The 21,432-nt window shown below is 44.4% G+C and overlaps 1 protein-coding gene across 1 annotated transcript in view; it reads right to left on the reverse strand.

Moving 5' to 3' along the window:
- FBN2 (fibrillin 2) overlaps positions 1-21,432 on the reverse strand; it is a 969,744-nt gene that overhangs the window by 166,002 nt on the left and 782,310 nt on the right. The window contains exons 33-34 of the mRNA XM_085632710.1: positions 16,077-16,199; positions 15,228-15,353 (exon numbers count right to left, since the gene is read on the reverse strand). Coding sequence (XP_085488836.1) covers positions 15,228-15,353; positions 16,077-16,199 — 249 coding nt within the window. The remainder of the gene's footprint in view (positions 1-15,227; positions 15,354-16,076; positions 16,200-21,432) is intronic.

Raw genomic sequence — 21,432 nt, forward strand, 5'->3', positions numbered from 1 at the left:
GTGTTTACCTTCTATATGTCACTGTTCATACCCATTCTCACTTCCTGACAGCTATGACTTTTTTGTGATCATTACAATATAAAAGGGAAAATAAATGCTGTTACTATAAGGGAATAAAACACTACCTTTAATACATGAGTGCCTGGTGGCTATGGGATAAGTATTATTTATAATATATGCACAATTGTAAATGGGTACGTGCCTCTTTTTGCATGATCCCCTTCATTTTTGGGGGAATTATGCTAATTGTTTGTGGAGTGTGTGCACTGAGAGGTTGCTAACCAGGCCCCAGTGCATGTGTTTGAATTGGTTGAAATCCCTGATTGGCACATTTAACTTACCTATAAGTTGCTAGTACATGGTACCTCGTGTGCCCAGGGCATGTAATTTAAACGGCACTAGTGGACTGAAATAGCTACTATGCCACCACAAAAGTGACAAGGTAGAGCATGCCTCTAGACCTGCCACAGCAGCCTGGCTGATCAGTTTTAAAACTGCTATTTGGACCTGTGAAATCTTTTGTCAGGCCTAAGCCTTACTTTTCAATAGGAGTAAGCCCACCTTAAAGTAGTGCTTACCAGCTCTAAGGCAGAGTGCATAGTATTTAAAAGCAGGAAATATGAATTTAATGTTTTTACATATCCTTCACAGAAAAAGGTCGCAAAAACCATTTTTCTGAATAGCAAGGCTGGCTGTGCCGTAGAAAACACTGGGTTACTTTATTACACTTAATAAAGCTTACTTCAGATTGGCACTTGCAAGAAAAATACTTCAAAAACTCATTTTTATAGTTAAACGAAGTCAACCTAATGCTCGAGTCACATTTTGTTTTGATGCAATTCTTTTGCATCAACATCGATCAACAGCAGTCACATAAACGGTAAACGGCAGCACTACGGTCAGAAGAGTAGAGAAAGGCTGCGATCTTATATATCAGTGCAGAGGGCAAAAGAAAGCATGAAGAAAAGTAATTTAAGTATGGTGGGAAGAAGGAGGGGTCTGCACACCGCTGAGCGCTGGGTCTCTCCTTCTGTCAGTCCACAGGCTTAGGATTATCCAGGAAAGGCATTGAGACTTGTGTGAAGGCCTCTGTTCTGTCTTGAAGTCTGTAGATAAGTCGCTCATAGGTTGCAGTTTTGTTCATTTTCTCCAGCCATAGGTCGGTGTCTTGGGGCAGTGCCAATGACTGAGGATACAGTTTTCACAATGGTGAGTGATGTAGACAACTGGTGTCTGGCAGGGCTGGTCACAGTTGGCAGATCAGTCGTGTCGCAATGTGAGTGATGACATCGTTAGCAGTCAGCGTATTGTAATAAGTCTGCCAAGTGCAGATTTTTTGGGGTCCAGTACTTGTCCTGTATCGTCTTGAAGAGGGTAAGTTTCATTCTCGATTTCCGAACCCCCTGTCCAGGTCCTCAATTATATCTTTTCAGTCATCGTCTGTATAACCGGTGTGCAGTAGGCACTGCCATTTGGTGTGTAAGTGAGCCAGTATGCGTGGTGACCTCATTGAGCAGAGGAACATATGCATATTAGAGCCCTTCGCCTGCCTTTGCCCCATCCACCAGAAACCCTGCAGTGATAAGTGCCTATCCACAGCTATTAAAGACCGCTCTGCCATTTTAGGGGGAGCGTTGACTTGGAGGCGGAGTTTGCTGTTCCAGGGAGCCAGAGCGCAGCAAGAGGAACAGAGGCCGCAGATCTTCACCTCGAGGACAAGATGGTGGTCCTGCTGAGAGACCCCGGTCGACAGCTGAGGTCAATGGCACTCGCAATCGAACTCACCATCCCGGCTCTGCCTAAAAGACCCGTTGACCCATGAGACTCGGGAACTACACCTACAGCTGCATGATGTTCAGTGACTGCCTCAGCCTACTTGACCTAGGAACCGCACTGAGATGATTGGGCCGGAGAGAACTGGATCATAGATCCTTCCCCACCTGTGAAGGTCCAAGGTGCTCATTGGTCCCTGAAAATACCACAACTGGAACCACACACACCCTGGTGCACTCCTGCTCCTGGGCTTTGAACTGTTGCAGTATGTGCCACACCAGATCGATCAGGGACCCGGGGGTGAGCACCCAATCAGGCCTAGACACGACGCCTACCTTACATGGAGGAGACACAAGTAGACGAGAAGGGGCCTGTGGGCTGAAAATGGCTCCAAACAATCTGGATCGCATTCTAGATGCCATTAATGCCATTAGGGAGACCGTTCAGGCCAAAATAGACTGGGTGGCAATAGAAATGATCAGCTTGCATAAAGACCACTGCAAACTTGCTGACTAAGTAAAGTCCAATGAAACTGCCCTCCACACTATGAATCCAATTGTAGATGAACTACAAAGACAGGTCACGTCCCTTACCGAAAAAGTCAGGCTGCTTGATCATGGAGCACAAGACGCAGAAGGTCACTACAGACACAGTAATATCCAAGTGGTGGGCTTCCCAAAAGGGGTAGAGGGCAATGACATGGTGAACTATCTCGAAACATATCTCCACACCGAGGTGACCCTTCAGGGTCTCTCCCAATTCTCAATAGGGCACAGTGCGTACCAGCGAGATCCCCACCACAGGAAGCACAGCCATGCCCTGTGGTAGCCAGACTGATCAAATACAGGGACAGAGGCACCCTATTGCGCCCGGCCTGATCGACTGGCCCCTTGTCGGCTGACAATAACATGATCGTCATCTTTCCGGACTACGCACTGGCAGTCCAACACAAGAGAGCCTCATTTTGGATATGCTGCTGTTTCCTGCCTGCCTCAAGGCCATGGTAGATGACAGTTCACACTTCTTTCACACACTAGCAATGTGTGGGGATGGATTGAGAATCATTGTAATGGTCTGGACCTTGTCAACCACCCCGACCGCAGAGACATAAGTGACGCAGAAGACTATGTTCGTTGGGGGGTGGTGCCCGACCAGGAGGCACATGGATCTTGAGAGAGAGGCTGCTCTGGAGGCCAGGAGCCATATCAGTTGTCTGGTCCGCACATCATCAAGGGATTGCCTCTTGGATTCATCCCATGTTGGCACTGACTTGGACACAGCCTTGGAGGGGCCCACCTAGGGCCTGCACCTGACCCCAAGTATGATCCACTTCTTGCTGTCACCCTTTGTCACTGCCGGCTGAGGCTCTGAGGAGATGGGACAGTCCATGGACCTCCCTAACTAGTTCTCTGTCCTCTATCACATATGTGTGGGGTGCCGCATGTTGAACTAAAAACTGGGATGCCGAGCAGCAGGCGTCCTATGCATATGGGGGTGCACGGAGATTGGCCCCTCCTCACCGAGGCTCCTCAGAGCATCTTTGCTGTTGGTGCACTGTTGTATGCAGATAACTGGTTTGATGGGATTTAGGCACTTGACTGTTGTCAGTGTGCCGTAGGTGGCTGGAGTTAGTGATTGTTTGCCCATGTTTAGAAGGAATACAATGTTCAGATCAACAGACTTTAGAGGGTCACTTACACATGTAAATCACGATCAGATGTCAACTCTCAGGCAGCATTGGATGTGGGCCTGGGTGTGCAGGTCTGACTGGAAGAGTCCCACCAACTGCACATGCCCCATTATGGGATCCCTGGTACCTAACTATATCTTCCTCAAGGGGAACGTTAGAGGTATGCACTCCGTTCGCAAACACCATCAGCTCTACTCTTATCTGAAAATGAGAGATGTCCACTTAGCCCTACCGTGAGAAACTCACTTAGCTGGGTCTGAACCCACTAACCTACACCAAGGATGGGGCGGACAGGTCTTCACGACCAATTAATTCTCCTTTGCCAGGGGCACACTCATTTAGATCAGGGCCAGGGCTCTGTTTAGCTGCACGTCACAGCATACAGACAAAGAAGGCAGATATGTGTTCATTCAGGAGACCTTAGATGAGAGGCCCTTTGAGCTAGGTAGTGTATATGCCCCAAATATTAACCAGACTTTGTTACTGGAGTCCTTAGCACTTCTGTTGAGCACCTCCACATCTGTGGTCAGAATGTTAGGTGGAGAATGTAACTGCATAGCAAATGTTTCGCTTGACCAGTCCACCCCTCCTCTACTTGACTCCCCGACCAGGAGGATGGTCAGATGCTTCCACAAATGGATGGAGAACTGGCACCCCCTAGATCTCTGAAGACATAGGTACGACCAGACATGGGAGTACTTGCTTTACTCTCCAGTGCATGATTTGCATGTGAGACTGGACAAGATGGTAGTCTCTCCAGCTGTGGTGGGGACGAGTTCCTAGATAGAGTACTTAGCCTACAGATTCTCAGACCACAACCCATGTTACTGTACCCCACCAAGGGTGGGGACTTTTATATCCCTCTTTTTGATGGAGTGTCCCACATCGGGCCCACTCCCTAAACTACTCCGTATAACCTTGTGCTGCTGGGGTAAATACACCAGGCTTGAGGGTCAGTCCCAGCCATATTCCTAGGTGTTATCACTGGTAGGCCTCCCAATGTCCCAAGAGACCAACCTCACAGCCCAAAGGCAAAGCGCCTGGACAGCTGCTGCTTTACTTACAGTAGACGACTGCTTTGATGAGGGCTGACTGAGACGGCTAGACGGACTCATGGCAGATACCAGTCTGTCCACCTCACAATTTCTAACATATGCAGCAGTTGCCAGGGCAATACATGCATTGTGCCAGTGGGGCCAGGCCAAGCCGTCGAAGCATGAGATATTACAAAGTGTTCTCACCTTTAGGAACAGAGGCAGGTTAGTTTTCTGGCTCTATAAACTGGCTCTACTTCAGACCCAGACAGACTTAACGCCACTTCGACTGTGATGGGAAACTGCAATGAGCTGAGACTTATACAATAAGAAATGGTCCACAGTGCTGCAGCATGTTCACATTGCATACTACACAATACCAGATTCTGTTACACCCAGTTCAACTTTCTCCAAATGACATACCTAACCCCACACCGGCACAACTTGATACAGGCACTACTGGCAAAAAGTGCCCCAGATGCAACAAACCACACACTGAACTTATACTTGGGTGTTGCCCAGGGATCGCACAATACTGTTGGGAGGTGACAGCTGACTTGGGAGCGCAAACCAAACCGGACGGACCTTGGGCTGATGAAAGTATGTCTTTTAGGACTATCTCCCACTTTGAAAACAATAGGCATCGGAGCTAGATTATTCAGTTTGGCGCTTGTTCTGAACAGACGGGCCCTTGACATGCATTGGCGGTCCCCCGGAGGACCTCCTTACTGTGGTAGAAGAGGGAGGTCAAGCACTGGGCATTAGCGGAGGAATCTGCACTAAGGGACAAGGAAAGAAGAGGTCTGCAATGTCGCCCAATTGCAGATGACTGGGGGTCCAGTATGGCAGATTTTTTTAAGGGAGAAGAACTGTAGCTCCTGTTGCACGTAGACCATGGCACGGACAGACCCTGTAGGTTCAGCTATATAAGACAGAGCTAGGTGTAATTAAAATATTCAATTCTATATTTCTGCCTGGAAAATGTTTCAAAGCTATTCAGAGTTATTTCGTAATTAAATCTGATATATTGGTGAAATCGGATTTTTTTTTCTAGCAAAATGAGTGGAGAATAACTTTAGAAAAATGTACTTCCAGCTGTCTGAGCCAGATCTGGTTTAAAAACAAGTGTGCCACTCATCACACCCCCATAGTAGAATACACATCCTTGACTAAGACAGTTAACAACCCTGGCTCTGAAGACAATGGACTGCCTTAGTGACCATGTAGGATAGAATGGTGTTAACTACTGACCACTTAGCAGGGATCAGATATCTGCGAGACTACCTCTTTTGATTTGGGGATGCCAGGGAGGGCTTCTTCCCAGGATCCTTACAGGCAGCCTGGCTCCAGTCATTGAGGAGGATTGGACAGGACACTGGGTGGAGAGCTCATCTAACTAATGGAGTGAGTGGAAAAGGAGCTGAAGAAAAGCCTATGCAATTTTACAATAAGTTAACGATAATGTGCTACAAATGAAGGTGAGGGAATGCAGGAAATTAATTAGGAGTGGGTGGCAGAATCTCTCCATTCTTTAGCTAATGCACAGAATAAATCTGGTACCTCCACCACCACCTCTACAGAACATTCCTGGACCTGCCATGAGGGCCCTTCTTGAAGAATATAACTTAGTCAATGAGTCCAGGACTCCTGACCCTTGCTGGAACCCAAGTACTAGAACTGCTCTATTGTTTGCCAGCTTCAGAGATACAAAAAGCAGAACTCCAATGAAGGCCCTGCTGACCACAAAGCAGTGGATCCTGCAGATGATCTGGCTGGAGAGAGACGTTGCTGCCTGCAAGCCTATCCCAAGGATCTCGGGACCGCTGGTCTGATTAGTAGAAACTTTCCCAGCAGTTGGAGAAAAGTGTGACTTGGTAACTTTTTTCTCCTCCAGATGACTAGGACAAAGCACTGAATCTTATGTAGGAAGGTTAGATTCTAGGTGGGCAAGAAATCCAGGTTTGTCCCACTAGGTCAGTTTTACAGTGCTGAAAACAGGCTCAGTCATACCTTGTGCTAAAGACATCCAGCCTGGCTACAACTTCCAACCTTGCCCTACTGGAGAATTCTGGCTTTCACAAAAGTGACCCCTTTAACCGGGGTGAGGCACCAAATACATCTGACTGATAAAGCAAACTTGGTGGTAACAAAATCCAGCTCTGTCTGACTCAGAGCTTCTAGTGCCAAAACTAATTTCTAGGAAGGAGCTCAATAATGATGTATCTTTTGCGGCCAAAAGGACTCCTGCATACACACACCATGGGATTGCCCAGCTCTTCAAACATATTGGACTGGGATACGGATTTGACTTTCGGAAACTGCAGTGGGTTCAGGGATAGAGGCACAGGCTCCCCTGGTGATATGGGGAATATGGAGGGACTCAGAGGCAACCTTGTACCCGAAATTCCTTATTAACCTGGGCTTCCTACTAGCAAAAAGAGAAATTGTGGGGAGATGGGGAAGTACCAAATGCCCACGGGTAAAGGACTGAATGAGGGAATGAGTATATGTCTAGCTAAGGGAATATTGGTTTGCGAGGGTAGGGGGTGGCCCAAGAGATTTGGGAAAATATGGGACTGTTGGTCCACAGAGTGGTAGAGTTATGACCATTTCAGGAATAAAACTGAAAACAAAGAAGGATTTGAAAGGGCTCTGGCACTGAACCGAGGCCAAGTTGGGATGGAATACCAGTTCATGACCACCCACAGTTGGTATCTAATCATGAAATGTTGTAAGCCACATAGATGGAAGGGCTGATGTTGCATACACTGGGGTCGGGCGGGTCAGGTGACTGTACACATATTAGAGGGAATGCTCCATCTTTGCTATTACTGTTCTTGTTGTACAAGCAAAATAAAATAAAATAAAATTTGAAAAATGATGCATTAGTGCCATAGTCTTAATGCCATAGTCTTGAACTTTGCTCTGTTGGAAGATTTTGACTATAATTTCAAACACTAAGTCTGATGGCAAAAACATTGATACAGAAAATCTGCATTGCGTATCTGACATCTGTTCTATCGTGGTCAGCATGAAGTCGCACATATATCCTGGTCAACAACGAACATTTTCTTTCAAGGATGCTATATTTTTCAAGGTGCATTTTGCTTTAAAACATTAAAAATGTCCCCTTATACTGTTTTAATGATATTGGTATTTTTCATTCATTAACTTTTTCTATATTTTTCAAAATTGGTTTGGGGAATCTATTGTATTGTGCTCTTTACTTTAAAACTATGGTACTGCTTGAACTTTACACTCACTTCTCAGGGGATTGCTTCTTGTGCCACAGCTACCAGGGGATGAGGAGTGACTCACTCAGGACTGTGTTTTTACTATGGGTGTGCAAAATTTAAGTAATTTGCTTTTGCATAATTACGGCAAATTTCAATAAAATTATTAATAGTTGCATGAAAAGCAAACCCATCATTTAGTGCAATATTTTAGAGTAAAATGGCATCTTGCATCAATTTTTGATGTGAGGATGCAGTTTGTGGTAAAACAAATAGTGTGAAAAACATAATTGCAGTGAAGAACAGCCACTCGTGCTCTGAAACTTTGCATTGATCTTGTGCTCCTGCGCAACAAATTTGCTGTGAATAGTAGTACAATTATGTAATGTGCCATAATGGTGTAATTTGTTGGTTAAACAAGCCGAATTCCCAAAATTAGGCCAATTGCACAGACATAATTTAAATTGTGGGCAGGCCCAGGGTTGACCTAACTAGATTGTATAAGCAATCCCCTAGGTTCTGACAATACTCACATAGGGTTACTTCTACATTCTGAATACATTTCCAACATTTTAAGAATTCACAAATAGCACTCCTAGATATCTGGGAGAGTAATACATTTTCAAGTTGCAGCAAAGTACAAAATGTCCTAATGTGGAAATCCAATGAGTGGAGAACTCTGCATTATTAGCTGATGTGTAAATGCACCTTTGAACAATTAACCTCTTCTCTCCACAGGGGAAATATGTTTCCATGTGGAGAACCACGTTCTCCTACAATTCTTGCATGGCACCTATTACTGCCTCTGACAGGAGTCAATTTGTATGCGTTTCAGGGTGGAAAATCATTACATACAAATTGATTCTGAATACCCATGAGATTAGGGATTTCTGGGAGCGCACTTCAATATGCAGGACTAACCTCTTCCTCACCCTGGGAAACTCAAAATTCCGCCCCTATGCAGAATTGATTCACACAATTTGCATTTTTTGCTAAAACAAATTTTGAGTTGGCACCATAAAAAAAGAACTGGGTACCTCCCATGGCTTTCTTTTCCCCTGCTTATACTCAAAGCAACAACTGCCTTTCTTCATTTGCTTTGAATCCGGAGAGATTGACGGGAGTCAGTGAAAGATAACCAAGCCCTGGTCTTCAAGGTACAATAAATTTAGCTATGTGCAATTATCAATGTTAACTTGCTTAGGAAATCTGTCTCTCTGACACAGAAAAAAACAGCTGAACAGAATGACACTAAATTTGGCATGGACAAACTTTACTCAAGGTAGTGGCTATGCTCTGTCTAGTGTAAATCCGTTGAGAAGTTTCAAGGAATTTACACTTAAAGAGGTGATTACGTTGGACATAAAATGGTTAAATAGAACGAGATATCTGGATTGTTGGATCCTCGATGGAACCGTAGAGCCAAAACTTTAAAAAAATACGTGAATCCTATTGACTGGCCCCAAAAGCAGGGGAAAATGATGTGGCTGCCATTACAGCACACAGGAACAAACCCTGATCCCTTGTTCCTTGTGGAGTGCCCCAAATGACCCTCCTTGTGTTTAACATAAAAAAGCCAAATTTGGTTGCAGGATCCATGGATCCAGTGGCTAGATCCTTGGATTCCAGTGAGACCCTCCCATGTATATTCACAGAACATCCCTGGATCGTCACATCCCCAGAGGACCAAAGGTTCCTCTCAGGATTCAAGGACCCAGGGGTCTCTGTGGATCCTAAAATAACTTAGAAAAATAAAGATATGCCAGACCCCGCGGCAAACTGCCATTATGCAGGCCATGCGCTGTGGGGTTGGCCACCTGTAGGGTTGGCCAATGTCATGTGAGATGTCAAGTGATGTCATCAATTAAGTCATTTAACATTTCATGAGTGATGTAATATGTGAGGTCATAAGCAGTGTGTGACGAGGGGCACAGATTATAGTTAGTTCGCTGAGCTATAACTGGTGAATTTCAGTGTTTGTAATTATAAATGCATTTTAACTGTGTATTTTTCAGTATGTTAAGATCTTATTACCAGAACTAACTATAACTTCACTTTATCCTCTGTTTTTTTCAGTGAATATGTGTGCGTGTGTGTCTGCGTGTGTCGGTATATGTGTGTGTGTTTAAACGATATCCCCTGACATTTTGCCTCTACCCCCTGTGTTTTTGATGCTGTGCTGGATTTCGTTTTGCTGGCTTAGATGCTTTGGTGTCTCAACAGGGAAAATGAATAAGAGAACCAATCAATACATAATTCAATCAAAGGGAGGGAAAAATTAAGAGAGATCCAAGAATAGAAAGGAACAGATTTAATAATTAGATACACAAATGGTATATACAATATCGTAAATTGCTTTGCCCTTGCTCAGAGGTTTATTGGTAAATTGTTAATTGCAATTGACAAATAACTATACTTAATTTGTATACCTCGTAAGGAATTTATTAACTTTTTATTGTTGATCACGACACTGATCGGGTGTTTCTTTCCTTTCATCCTCCTCGTTCTACCTATAGTCCTTTTTCCCTTGCTATGTCCGTACCTGCTAGTCCCTCCTTTGTGGTCTTGATGTGATCACATGACCCGGATTGTTTATTTTTAAGCGTCCACGTCTCATATGCGCTTGACGTCTTACTTGTCTGGACGCTGAGGCCCTATCCCGGACTAATCCCGTTGTTTGGCAATTGACGAACCCACTCTAGTAAGTTCTCCCTATGGCTGCCTCCCTTGACTAGATTAATTACTTTTCGTTTCGAATTGGCGTTGTTCTTACACGCCCATTTTCTAAAACTCGTTTTCTTTTTGTCCAGTAGAGTCCTGATGACTAATCCCGATGTTTGGCAATTAACGAGCCTACTCTAGTAAGTCTCCCCTATGGTTGCCTTCCTTGACTTGATTAATTACTTTTCGCTTCGAATTGGCGTTGTCCTTAAACGCACACTTTCTAAAGCTCGTTTTCTTTTGGTCCAGTAGAGTTCTGTGGACTAATCCCGATGTTTGGCATTTAACGAGCCTACTCTAGTAAGTCTCCCCATGGCTGCCTCCCTTGACTAGATTATTCACTTTTCGTTTCGATTTGGCGTTGTTTTTACACGCCCACCTTCTAAAGCTCTTTTCCTTTCTGTCCAGTAGAGTCCTTGTTTTTCAAATATTGCGGATTATTTACCGCTGGATGCCCTCTCGTTACTTAACGAAATGCCCCTATTGGTAAGCGGTTTTATTCCCAACCATCCCCCTTTTTATTTCATTTTCCCAACTTGTGCATGAGTTTCATTTCTGTTTCCTTTTACGATAGATGGCTGCCTTTTAAACACTACCAGGATATTTTTATCCTTCCTATTGGCCTTCATTTCTCTGTTGTTACCCACAGGTAAGCGCCTTTCACCGCGCTTTACTCTACTATTTGCATTGAAGTAGTTGTCCACCCTTACAATTTCTTCATTATTATTTCAGACATTTGATGATCCCCTTCTAAATGTGACGGACCATAATTATTTGTTCCACAATTTCCCTGCAATTAACATTGAAGTGGTTTATGACCACGGACACAGGTACTACTACTTCCTGACTTGCCTTTTACTTTTCATTTTCTGTGTTGTAAGTTATGTTTTTCTTCTGGGCCTTTCTATTCATTATCCTCCCCCTTTCTTCTTACACATAGGTATTTAGAATATTGCAATAACCATAGTCCTGATGATGACCTCAACTTAAGGAGGTTGAAACGTCGTCGACCAGGCAGCATTACTTACGGCTAACTACAGGGTCCTGTGAGACCTTCATGATTATATGTAAATTACCCATTGTATATTACTCTCCTTGACCTCGAATTTATTTAAATCATTTCGCCGTACCGTGTTGTCACTTCCACACTTTTGTCACTGCGCCGTTCACTTTTTCACTTCTTTGTCAGTGCATATGTGTTAGTTATGGTTATTTTGAATTGTATATACCATTTGTGTATCTAATTATTAAATCTGTTCCTTTTCTATTCTTGGATCTCTCTTAATTTTTCCCTCCCTTTGATTGAATTATGTATTGATTGGTCCTCTTATTCATTTTCCCTGTTGAGACATTGTTTTTTGCTACTACATATACCCGGTCTCTGCTGGGCTAACGGGCTTGCTCCTGTTTTTCTTGTATAGGCTTAGATGCTTTGGGCACTTTGCCACTGCTGATCAGTGTCAAAGTGCAAGTGCTCCCTGTATAAAGTAATACTGTGATTGGTTCTCCCTGATTGGCATACTTGGTTACCAGTAGGACCCTAGTAAAGTGCACTACATGTGCCAGGGCTGGTAAGTCAAATGCTACTATTGGGCGCCTGCAGCACTGATTGTGCCACCCACATGAGTAGCCCCAAAAAGATGTCTCAGGCCTGCCACCGCAGTGCCTGTGCGCAGTTTGCTAAACTGCCATTTTGACCTGGCCAGTGTACCCACTTGCCATGACCTACCCGTTCCCTTTCCTTACACCTAGGACACCCCTATGAAAGGCCCAATGTACCCCCTGGGCAGGGTGCAGTGTATGTGAAACGTAGGACATGTACAGGTGTGTGTACCATGTCCTGATAGTAAAATACTGCCAATTTCATTTTTCACTATTGCAAGGCTATCTTGCCCATAGGACAGAATGGGAAATTCTGTGTCACATTTTACCTGCATTTCATCCCATAGGAGTGAGATGGAAAATTGGAGTCTGGTATCCCTGAACTCAGAATTTAATAACGCATCTTTTAGTGAGGATGGTATTTAAATCCTGTGTTTGAAAATAGCACTTTTAGAATGTGGGTATTGTCTTGTTCAACCTTTCTGTGTGCTCTGCCTGGTTGTAGATTGATTGTCTGGCATTGGAATGACAGGGGCTGGGGTGGCTCCAGGAGTCTGGGTGAGTCAGCCTGGGCTGAATAGGCCAATCTGCATTTAGAGTGGGGGGAGGAGTAGTACCTGTCCCAGACTAGGGCTGTGTCTGCCTTCCACAAAAGACTGGCTCCACCTCCTGCGGTGCGTCTGAGGACCCTGGCCCACATTCAAAACGGAAGAAGTTGTGCACTGGGAGAGTGCACCCAGAACTGGTTTGGACTGGGTCCAGGTCCCCTGAACAAAGACTTTAGGGGTATAAAAATTAGAGCTGAAACCCCTATAATTTACACTACTTCGTGATCAAGAGGAACCTGTTGCCAAAGAGGACAGCTGAAGAGACTGAGGAGGAATACTGCCCTGGCTGTGTGTCTGGGGCTGACCTGCAGTTTGCTGTTCTGCTAAGGAGAGGACAAGAGACTTTGCTGTGTGCTGTGTCCCCCTGCTTGAGAAAAAAGGACTTTGCTGTGTGCTCTGTCCTGAAGAGAAAGTCTCCAAGGGCCTGAGATGAGCTGGCCTCCTGTTACGGAAACACAGGGATACACAAGCTTCCAAAGATCCTTAAAATGCTGTGTGAGTGTGTCTGCGCACAGCTGGTGCCATTGTGAACCCTGCATTGCTGGAAAGAGTTATTGCCCAAAGATTGTCTCCTCGACACAGTGTGCGTGTGTCAGCGCACAGCCTGAGACCTACGTGAAGTCAGCATTGCCCCAGAGTGCTGCATGCCGATCACCGCCGCCGGCCCGAGCCACAATCTGAGAGGTGCTTCCCTTTTGAAATCCCCGTGGGCCTGTGTCTGGGCATGGGCTGCAACCTCCCTGAGGCCTGCATTGCTGAGCAGCGCTTCGCTTCCTAACACCACTTCTACGCCGCTGTGGGCGTGTGATCGTGCCCAGCTGGTGACTGCAAGAGGCCGCGCTGCAGCAGGATCAGCCGCGGGCCGTTGCCTAGCAACAAAGGACTCTTCGACGTGGGGGAAGCCGGCGCTTGTCATGCCCCGCCCAGCCGGTCAACTACAGCAGAAGAGTGAGACTGGAATCCTGCACCACCCGGGGGCTGTCTGAGGCCGAGGCCCCGGTAGCTGCGCAGTCGAGTTCGGAGGTGCCGGAGAGAACGAGCAACCCCTCAGGTAACGCTTGGGCTGAAGTCCTGAGCCGCTGCGTGTGTCACTCCCTGGGTCGGGTTGCGGGTCCGCAGAGAACTGCTCCAGTACTGGGGGCCTGCTTTCCCTCCTTCTTCCAGGCTCAGAGGGCAGCCGGGGGCATACTTACATTGTGGCTGACGATGGAGTCAGCAATACTGTTGTGGACGCAGTTCGTCAGAGCCACAGGGGCATCACACGCCGGGGCCAGGGGAAAGGCATTTAAAACATCGCGATCTATGCCAATAACTTCAGTTTAATCAAGGACTGTTTACCCTAGTGCTTTTTTGCCTGCAGAAATACAGTTGCCGTCAGGTTATTGTTGTATCAAACTATTCAAGAACAATTCCTCTAAAACCTTTACTGTATGTTGGAATTTTGGTAGTTTTTGGTCTTGTGAAACTTAGATATAGATACCTTTATTTTTATAAACCTGTGTGGTGTCCATTTGTGGTGTTTAACTGTGTTACTGTGAGTGTTGGTACAAATACTTTACACATTGTCTTGAGGATAAGCCTGTCTGCTCGTACCAAGCTACCCAGCGGGTGAACAGGGGTTATCTAGAGTGCGTTTTCCCCTTACCCTGACTAGAAGCAAGGGTCCCTATTTATTTGGTCGAAGGTACCTACCTCTGCCAACTAGAGACCCCCATTTCTAACAGTGACCCACAATTTCATTGCATTTAAAACTCATCTATGATATAGTGACTCCCGATTGCATGCTCTCGATGTAGTGAGGGTACACCTCAGTGCTCATCATGATATGTTTTATCATAATTTCTTAAATTACTTTGCTTGCAATCAGCATATTAATCGCATCCAGCAAAAAATACTTGTTTTACAAATATATATACAACTAAAATGTTGTGAAGTTTTGACCAACATCCTAACACAAATTAGCAGCTTTTTCTTGAGTTATCAGCAACAAGCTGCCCGTTCTGGTCTTAGTCAGGGACATCTGGTTTGATCTTCCTTCTTTTAAAGCACAGAAGTGATAACCATAAACAGCGTGGCTGTAAATATGCGTCAAACCCCCTTCCGCTCTGAGGCACCAGTAAATGGCCTGTGGAGATAAACGTAGCCATTTCAAATATGATTTTTTCCAGACGCTAGGGACGTAAATCTGCTTAGAGGGTTAAAGGGCACATAAGGGGAAATTCTAAGGATTTTAAATTAAAACGATTAAGATTATTAAATTAAACTGTACATTTATGGAGTACGTTTCCAGCAGGATGCCCTCTAAGAAATAAAAACAATGGTGAATAAAAATTGGATGAAATTTGTGGCCACCGTTGGAAACCTAGAGTGAGCGAGCTTAAAACTGCCACGGTAATAATACAAAACGCAAAATAATCCTTATCTGAAGAAACAGTTTTTTCTGTGCAAAGCACGTGCTGAATGATCGGTTTCCAGGCGCGGCTCTTTCCCAGGAAGGACTATGACTTCCTCCACTGCTGCCTAAGAATTTCAGAGAACGAGGTTAAAATGGCGGTTCCATACATACCTTGGCAAGACCTGCTGTCTGGGGCAGGAGTGAAGCCCATCTCGCACTCGCAGCGATAAGCACCAGGAACATTCAGGCACTGTCCATTTTCACAGAGATTAATGTTTTCTGCGCACTCGTCGACATCTGTGTGCGAAAAGAAATACATGGGGGGCTTAGACATTCTTGCAGTCGGTGCATATTCGTCTAGGTCACCTCACGCTAACCATGTGTTCTGGCAAGCCAGTGTTTTGTAATAGAAAGCAGAACCGCGCGCCCCTCTCACAATATGCAATCATGCAATGTTTTTTTAAATATGCTCACACCACCAAGGACCAATGTAGTCCTTTTTCAGATGACTCAAGCGTAACGAGATACACACTTTAACGTGAGCATTTCTTTATTTAAACACACAATGACTTTTAATCTGCTAAAGTGAGTGTTTTTAGGTCCGACTTGACTACGCAACTGCTTGTTAGGCTGTTACCTATTGGCTCCAGCCAGAAGAGTAAGCTCGCTCACCTCACACTATTGGCTGATTGATGTATTATTCCACCTTCAAAGTTAAATACTTCTATTGGAATGTCTGATTGATTATTTTACTTAGGAAAAGTGCATTTAATTATCACGCTGTTTATTACATTAAAGTATTTGTTTCCTGTATGCATTCTCTTAAGAAAGTAATTGTTTTAATTTCGCTACTTTTTCACAAGCATTAGCAAAGCCAATTGGGCAAGGTTTAATGTGATAAACAAAATGTGTAAATGGAACGCATGTAAGCAGCATTTGCGAGCAAGTGTTTACATGCATTGCTACATTAAAGCCAGAACTATAGGCCTTGCAAGTGCTGGTTGTACAAATTCATCCTACCTGAGCAGGCAAACCCATCACCGATGAAGCCGTCAGAGCAGGCACAGCGGTAGGAGCCAGGCGTGTTCAAACAAAGGGCGTTCAGACTGCACTGGTGTGTCCCATTAGCGCATTCATCAAGATCTGTGTACCCCCAAAGACACCAAAGGAAACAGAAATAAAATTGTATACCTGTATGCAAGCCCTTTAAATCTTGACATTAAAAAAAAACCAACCAAAACAGATCGTTCCTTTTGAAGCGGCTTATGGTTCGCGAGTACGCTTGACAGTTGAACATATGCACATATCAACAGTGACACATACTTATGACTTATGACAGTCATGCAAAAGAACATTCCAAACGTTGACCTGATCAGTAATGATTTCAGTTTTTCTTTCCAATAAGTTATCTGGCAATTTTGTATGTAAGTTAAGTAAATATAAAAAAAAAATGCATTATTTACTAGAGGGGACATGTAAGGAACAGAATCAACTAATATTCTATCGATTAACTTATGAGGTACTACAGTTTAACGGGCCATCTCAAATTAACCGTCCAAATACTCCCACAGACCCCCCTTGCTAGCTAATAATAGAAATGAGCAGGGATTTACAAAAACAGTGTACTATATTGAAACGTGAAAGAGTTAAACTGAAAGGGTAAGAAATTACAGATATAAGGCCCTCCTAAAACAGTACTGAAGGTTAAGGCATATAGAGGATGTTGGATCTGGCCCTTTTTACTGGGATATCCCAAAACGTTTAGCTTTTTTCTCCTATTTTTCTGACCTTCTTTTTGTTGGCTTCAGGACTTTGGGTACTTTTCCATTGCTAACCATTGCTAAAGTGCGTATGCTCTCTCCCTAAAATGTAAAGGTAATTATTTTTCCATGATTGGCATATTTGTTTTACTAGTAGGTCCCTAGTATAGTGCAGCAATCTGCCCAGGGCCTGTAAATCAAATGCTACTGGTGGTCCCGCAGCGCTGATTGTGCACCAACATGAGAAGCCCTGCAAGCATGTCTCAGGTCTGCCACTGCAGTGTCTGGGTGTGAAGTTTTAAACTACCATGTTCACCTGGCAAGTGCAGCCACTTGCCAAGACCCAAACCTTCCTTTTTATTACATGTAAGGCAGCCCTAAGGTGCGACCAAGGTAGCCCCATGGACAGGGGGCAGTGTATCTAAATGGTAGGACATGTACTGTTGTGTTTTACATGTCCTGGTACTGAAATACTGCTAATTCAGTTTTTCACAACAGCAAGGCCTATCTCTCCCTTAGGTTATAATTGGAGCAGCCTTGTCACATCTTACAAGTGTATCTGCCAATTGAAAGCTGAAAGAAAATTTGAGTTTGGTGTCTCTGGACTACCAATTTAAGGACTACCAATTTAAAAATAAATCTTCAAGAGATGTTGGTTTTTAAACTGCAGATCTGAAAATGCCACTTTTAGAAAGTTGCAATTTTCTTCCATTAAGCATTATGTGCCTCTGCCTGTCTCTGAATACACGTCTGGGTCAGGATGACAGTTGGGCTGTTTGTGCATTAACTCTCGATAGTCACACAAAGGGAGCTGAGGTGTGCCCTGAATATCTTAATGGCCCATCACCAGGCTGATGGGTCTTCCTGAGCTAGAGTGTTGGGAGGATTTGACACTGACGCCTGAAAAGGGCTGTGCCTGTCCCCACAACAGAAATATCCACCCCCTATAGTGTGTCTGGGGCCAGGGCAGGGAAAGGCAGGGTCTTGGGCACTCTAAAGAGTTGAGGACATTCTGTCAGGAAGAAGAGCTGGATTGCTGTCAGGAGAGACTGCAACTTTGTTGTTTGCTTTGCTGTGCTGGCCTGCTGCTGCTGCTTCTGTCCTGGGAGTGAAAGGACTGGACTTTGCTTTCCACATCCTGCTTTTAAGGTTCTCCAAGAGCTTGAGTTGAGCTTGCCGCCTGTTAAGAAATCTCAGGGCCATTAAAGACTTCACCTACCAGCTGCTGGGCTCTCTTGCTGAGACTCCTGTCTTGCCAAGTGGTGCCAAATCCAGAAGTGAGTTCTGGTGCAACAAGAAGAAAAACCCACACTTTGATTCCCAATGTCTTTCCAAACTGGTGCATTACTGCAAAACTTGACACATTTCCACTGCCTGCACCGGAGTGTGGTTCCCACTTGACACAATGACCACGGCCTACACCGCAGGCCCCAGCTTTCCATCACAGCATGGCAGAAGAACCGCCGATGCATGAATTTAGAGCACCTCATCAATGAAGTCTGTGACACACTGCTCTGACTCCAACGCAGCGCCTGCTTCATCACTGTGAAATCGACGCAGCGCATCTTTACTTTTGATGCATCGTCCCCGGGTGCCAATTTCTTCATCGACTGTGCTGAGTAAGGAACCGAGGCCGCATGTCTGAAATGAACCATCACCTCCCCTGCGGCAGTAAGGGAACGACACATAACCTCCCCTGCCTATAAGTAAGGCACTGGGGCATCACCTCCTCTGTAGCAGCTATATCTTTGCTGCTAACAGATTGAAAAGAATCTATGCACTTTAATGACTATTTGTTTTATGATGCTTTTAAAAGTGTTATTTATATTTCTGAAGATGTAAATGTTTTATTTTGTGCTCTTATGGTCCTACAATGATCGAATAAAGATGATGTTGACCTTGACCTTTGACCTGGATACAATTACTGTCTTAGGACCCTTCAGTAACTGTTCAGTTCTTGAAAAATTTCAGATTGTTGGTCAATTCAAGACCTGAGCCCTCTTTTCCCCAAAACTGACATATGTTGAGCAGGGCATCCCTTGATGCTTCTTCAAGTTAGATATCACAAGATGCTTCAGCTCTTGACCAGCAATCCGTTTTCTTGTCTAAGGTCAAAAGCATGGACTGCTAAAGTTTCACAGAGAAGTCTTCTAAGCGCTCTGGAGTACAACTTTCATCCATGCACACTAACGCCAGGTGATGCCGCCTTGGCATCTGATTACTGCAATTGAGCCTCTGGGTCCTGAAATCTTGACACCGCTATCCGTACTGAGGAGGGCTGGATGTATTTATACTGCACAATCATGCAGCATATTTGCTCTGTGATACTTCATGATGATCATAATGAGATTTGAAGCCAGAGTGGGATTCTGATTGGTGCTGTAGAACTGGGTGCATCTCCACTTCAAATGATTTTGCGGTATTATACTGAGATTTGGTTTGGGTACTGCTAGCTGGAGTGACATATTTTTGGATGCCCCCTTCTACCTGGAAGAATAATTGCCATAGCTTTCAACTTATTTTGTAAACTTCCTAATGGGCTAGACATCTTATACAGACTAATAAAATACCAGGCTTGGGTGTTTGACAAATCAACAAACAAGATGTTCTACCCCACCTTTTGCTCTTCACTAAACTCTGTACCTAGATCCTCCAGAGTACCCAATCCATGTTGGGGGCCTTCAGTGGAGCCCTTTCAAGACTGTAGCATGTCTATTTTGTTTAGCTTTGAGGGGATGGATGGATTGGCTAAGTCTACAGCTCCCCTCCCACATGGCCTCAGGAATCTTAAGTTTAAGACTTGTGTAGTCCTCTGCTTGTTGTGTCTTGTTACTTGTTAAATTAATACTGCCTACAGGAGTCTGAACCTGCATGAAAACCTAGAGATAACATATCAGGACTCCATCTTCTGATTGCTCCAACACAACCTTGTTTGTTGACTGAGGATTTGATTTCGATCCCAAAAGGAGTGAGCCAGTGAATTCACATTAGGACCCCCAGCAAATCTAATGCCAACATTCTCTCACTCTTCACACCCCTCTCCACTATGGATTGCATATGTGGTATTCACAGGGGTGGGGCATGACTTGTAAATCACCATGGACAATCAATGCCTCAGAGTCTCATCTGAGAGATTATGTTGCAAAAGGTAATGCATAGTATATGGACATACATTTGATTAATGGTGCAGAAAAGAAAAATGTGTCTTACAACTTCCAAAGAAAGCGTCAGAGAAATAACTGTTGAGGTAAAAAAAGATGTGAAGTTTGAGAGAGTAATGTTGGAAAGGGTACAAGCCTCTCAGATGGTCTTGTACCTTTCCCACCTCCAGAGCTTTTGGATGGGCCCAGCAGTGACCCAAGATGAGCAACATCGGACTCCCCATCCCTTGCGCCAGTAGGGCTTGAAACCCATGCTCGACTTTTTCAACTGCATCATCTGCACTGGACACTGGGTGTCCAGCCCATCTTTCACCCATTTTGATGTAAGCCTAGGGTTCCCATATTAGGTGATTAAATGCCTCCTTTCTACTGCCTTACGTTTCTGGTGTAGCCTGGTTTTCAAAGTAAGCAATCCTTATCCGGCACATGGCTTCTGTCGCCCAAGCTATAACCCTATCAGCCAGTATGCATAATGTGGAAAGGTCTTGGGTCTCATTTGAGCTAGACTAGGCATAGCTGGGGCCTTCAGTCCATCTCTAAACCCCCTCCCAATAGCTATAGGCAGCCATGCAGCCAGAATTGGAAGGGAAAGCTGGTCACCAGTTCCTCTAGCACTGCCACTAAAGAATTAACACATTCTAATTGTAAAGGGCATTTTCAAGGTCCAGAACATGAGAGTGATGATATTTTTAATAGCGCGTGTACTGGAAACTCCAATAGTTCACATTTATTTATTTTCCTTTGCTATGCAACCAAAGGTATGTTATGCAAAAGTCGAAGTGTTGGGTCCCTGGAAGCTTTCCCTTGGATATTTGTGAACTGTTAATTTAAGTTCTTTAGCTGGTGAATTAAAATCCTCTCAATTGATACATAACCCTTTACAAGCTGTATGGTGGTTCTTTTCGCTAACCATCATAGTAAAACCATGAAGGCAAGCTTACACTTGAGATGCCTCTAGTATACGCTCCAGTAAATGGAGTATTGTGAATCTTGTGGTAATATAAATAAGTCCATTGAAGCTGAGGTGTAGATGAAGAAGATGATATTTATTGAAGATGGATAATAGATGGTAATAATCAAGCAATCAAGAGTCCTGTATATTATGGTGCGAGCCCCACTGGCTGAGCAGCAAGGACCATGAACTAAGAAAGATGCATTGCATTGGATATAAGATACAACAAACCTCATCGCCATGAATAGCAGCAGTACGCACCACTATGAATGCACCAGTAGCAAGCCAGATGAACATGTATGCTGCAGCAACAGAGACATAGTCCCTGGTCCTGAGAATGTATGTCCGTGTGAACGATTTATGTGCATATCTTAGCAGCACTTTTGCCAATTTTGTAGGAAAAGAAAGGCTTTTTTTTTGCACCGCATTTTTCTTTGTGTTTGCACAATTCATTTAAATTGTGCATGTTCGCCAATAGTATTAGTACTAATGCGAATAAGGTA

Source organism: Triturus cristatus, chromosome 2_1, assembly GCF_964204655.1.
Source record: "Triturus cristatus chromosome 2_1, aTriCri1.1, whole genome shotgun sequence".
Classification (NCBI taxonomy): Eukaryota; Metazoa; Chordata; class Amphibia; order Caudata; family Salamandridae; genus Triturus; species Triturus cristatus.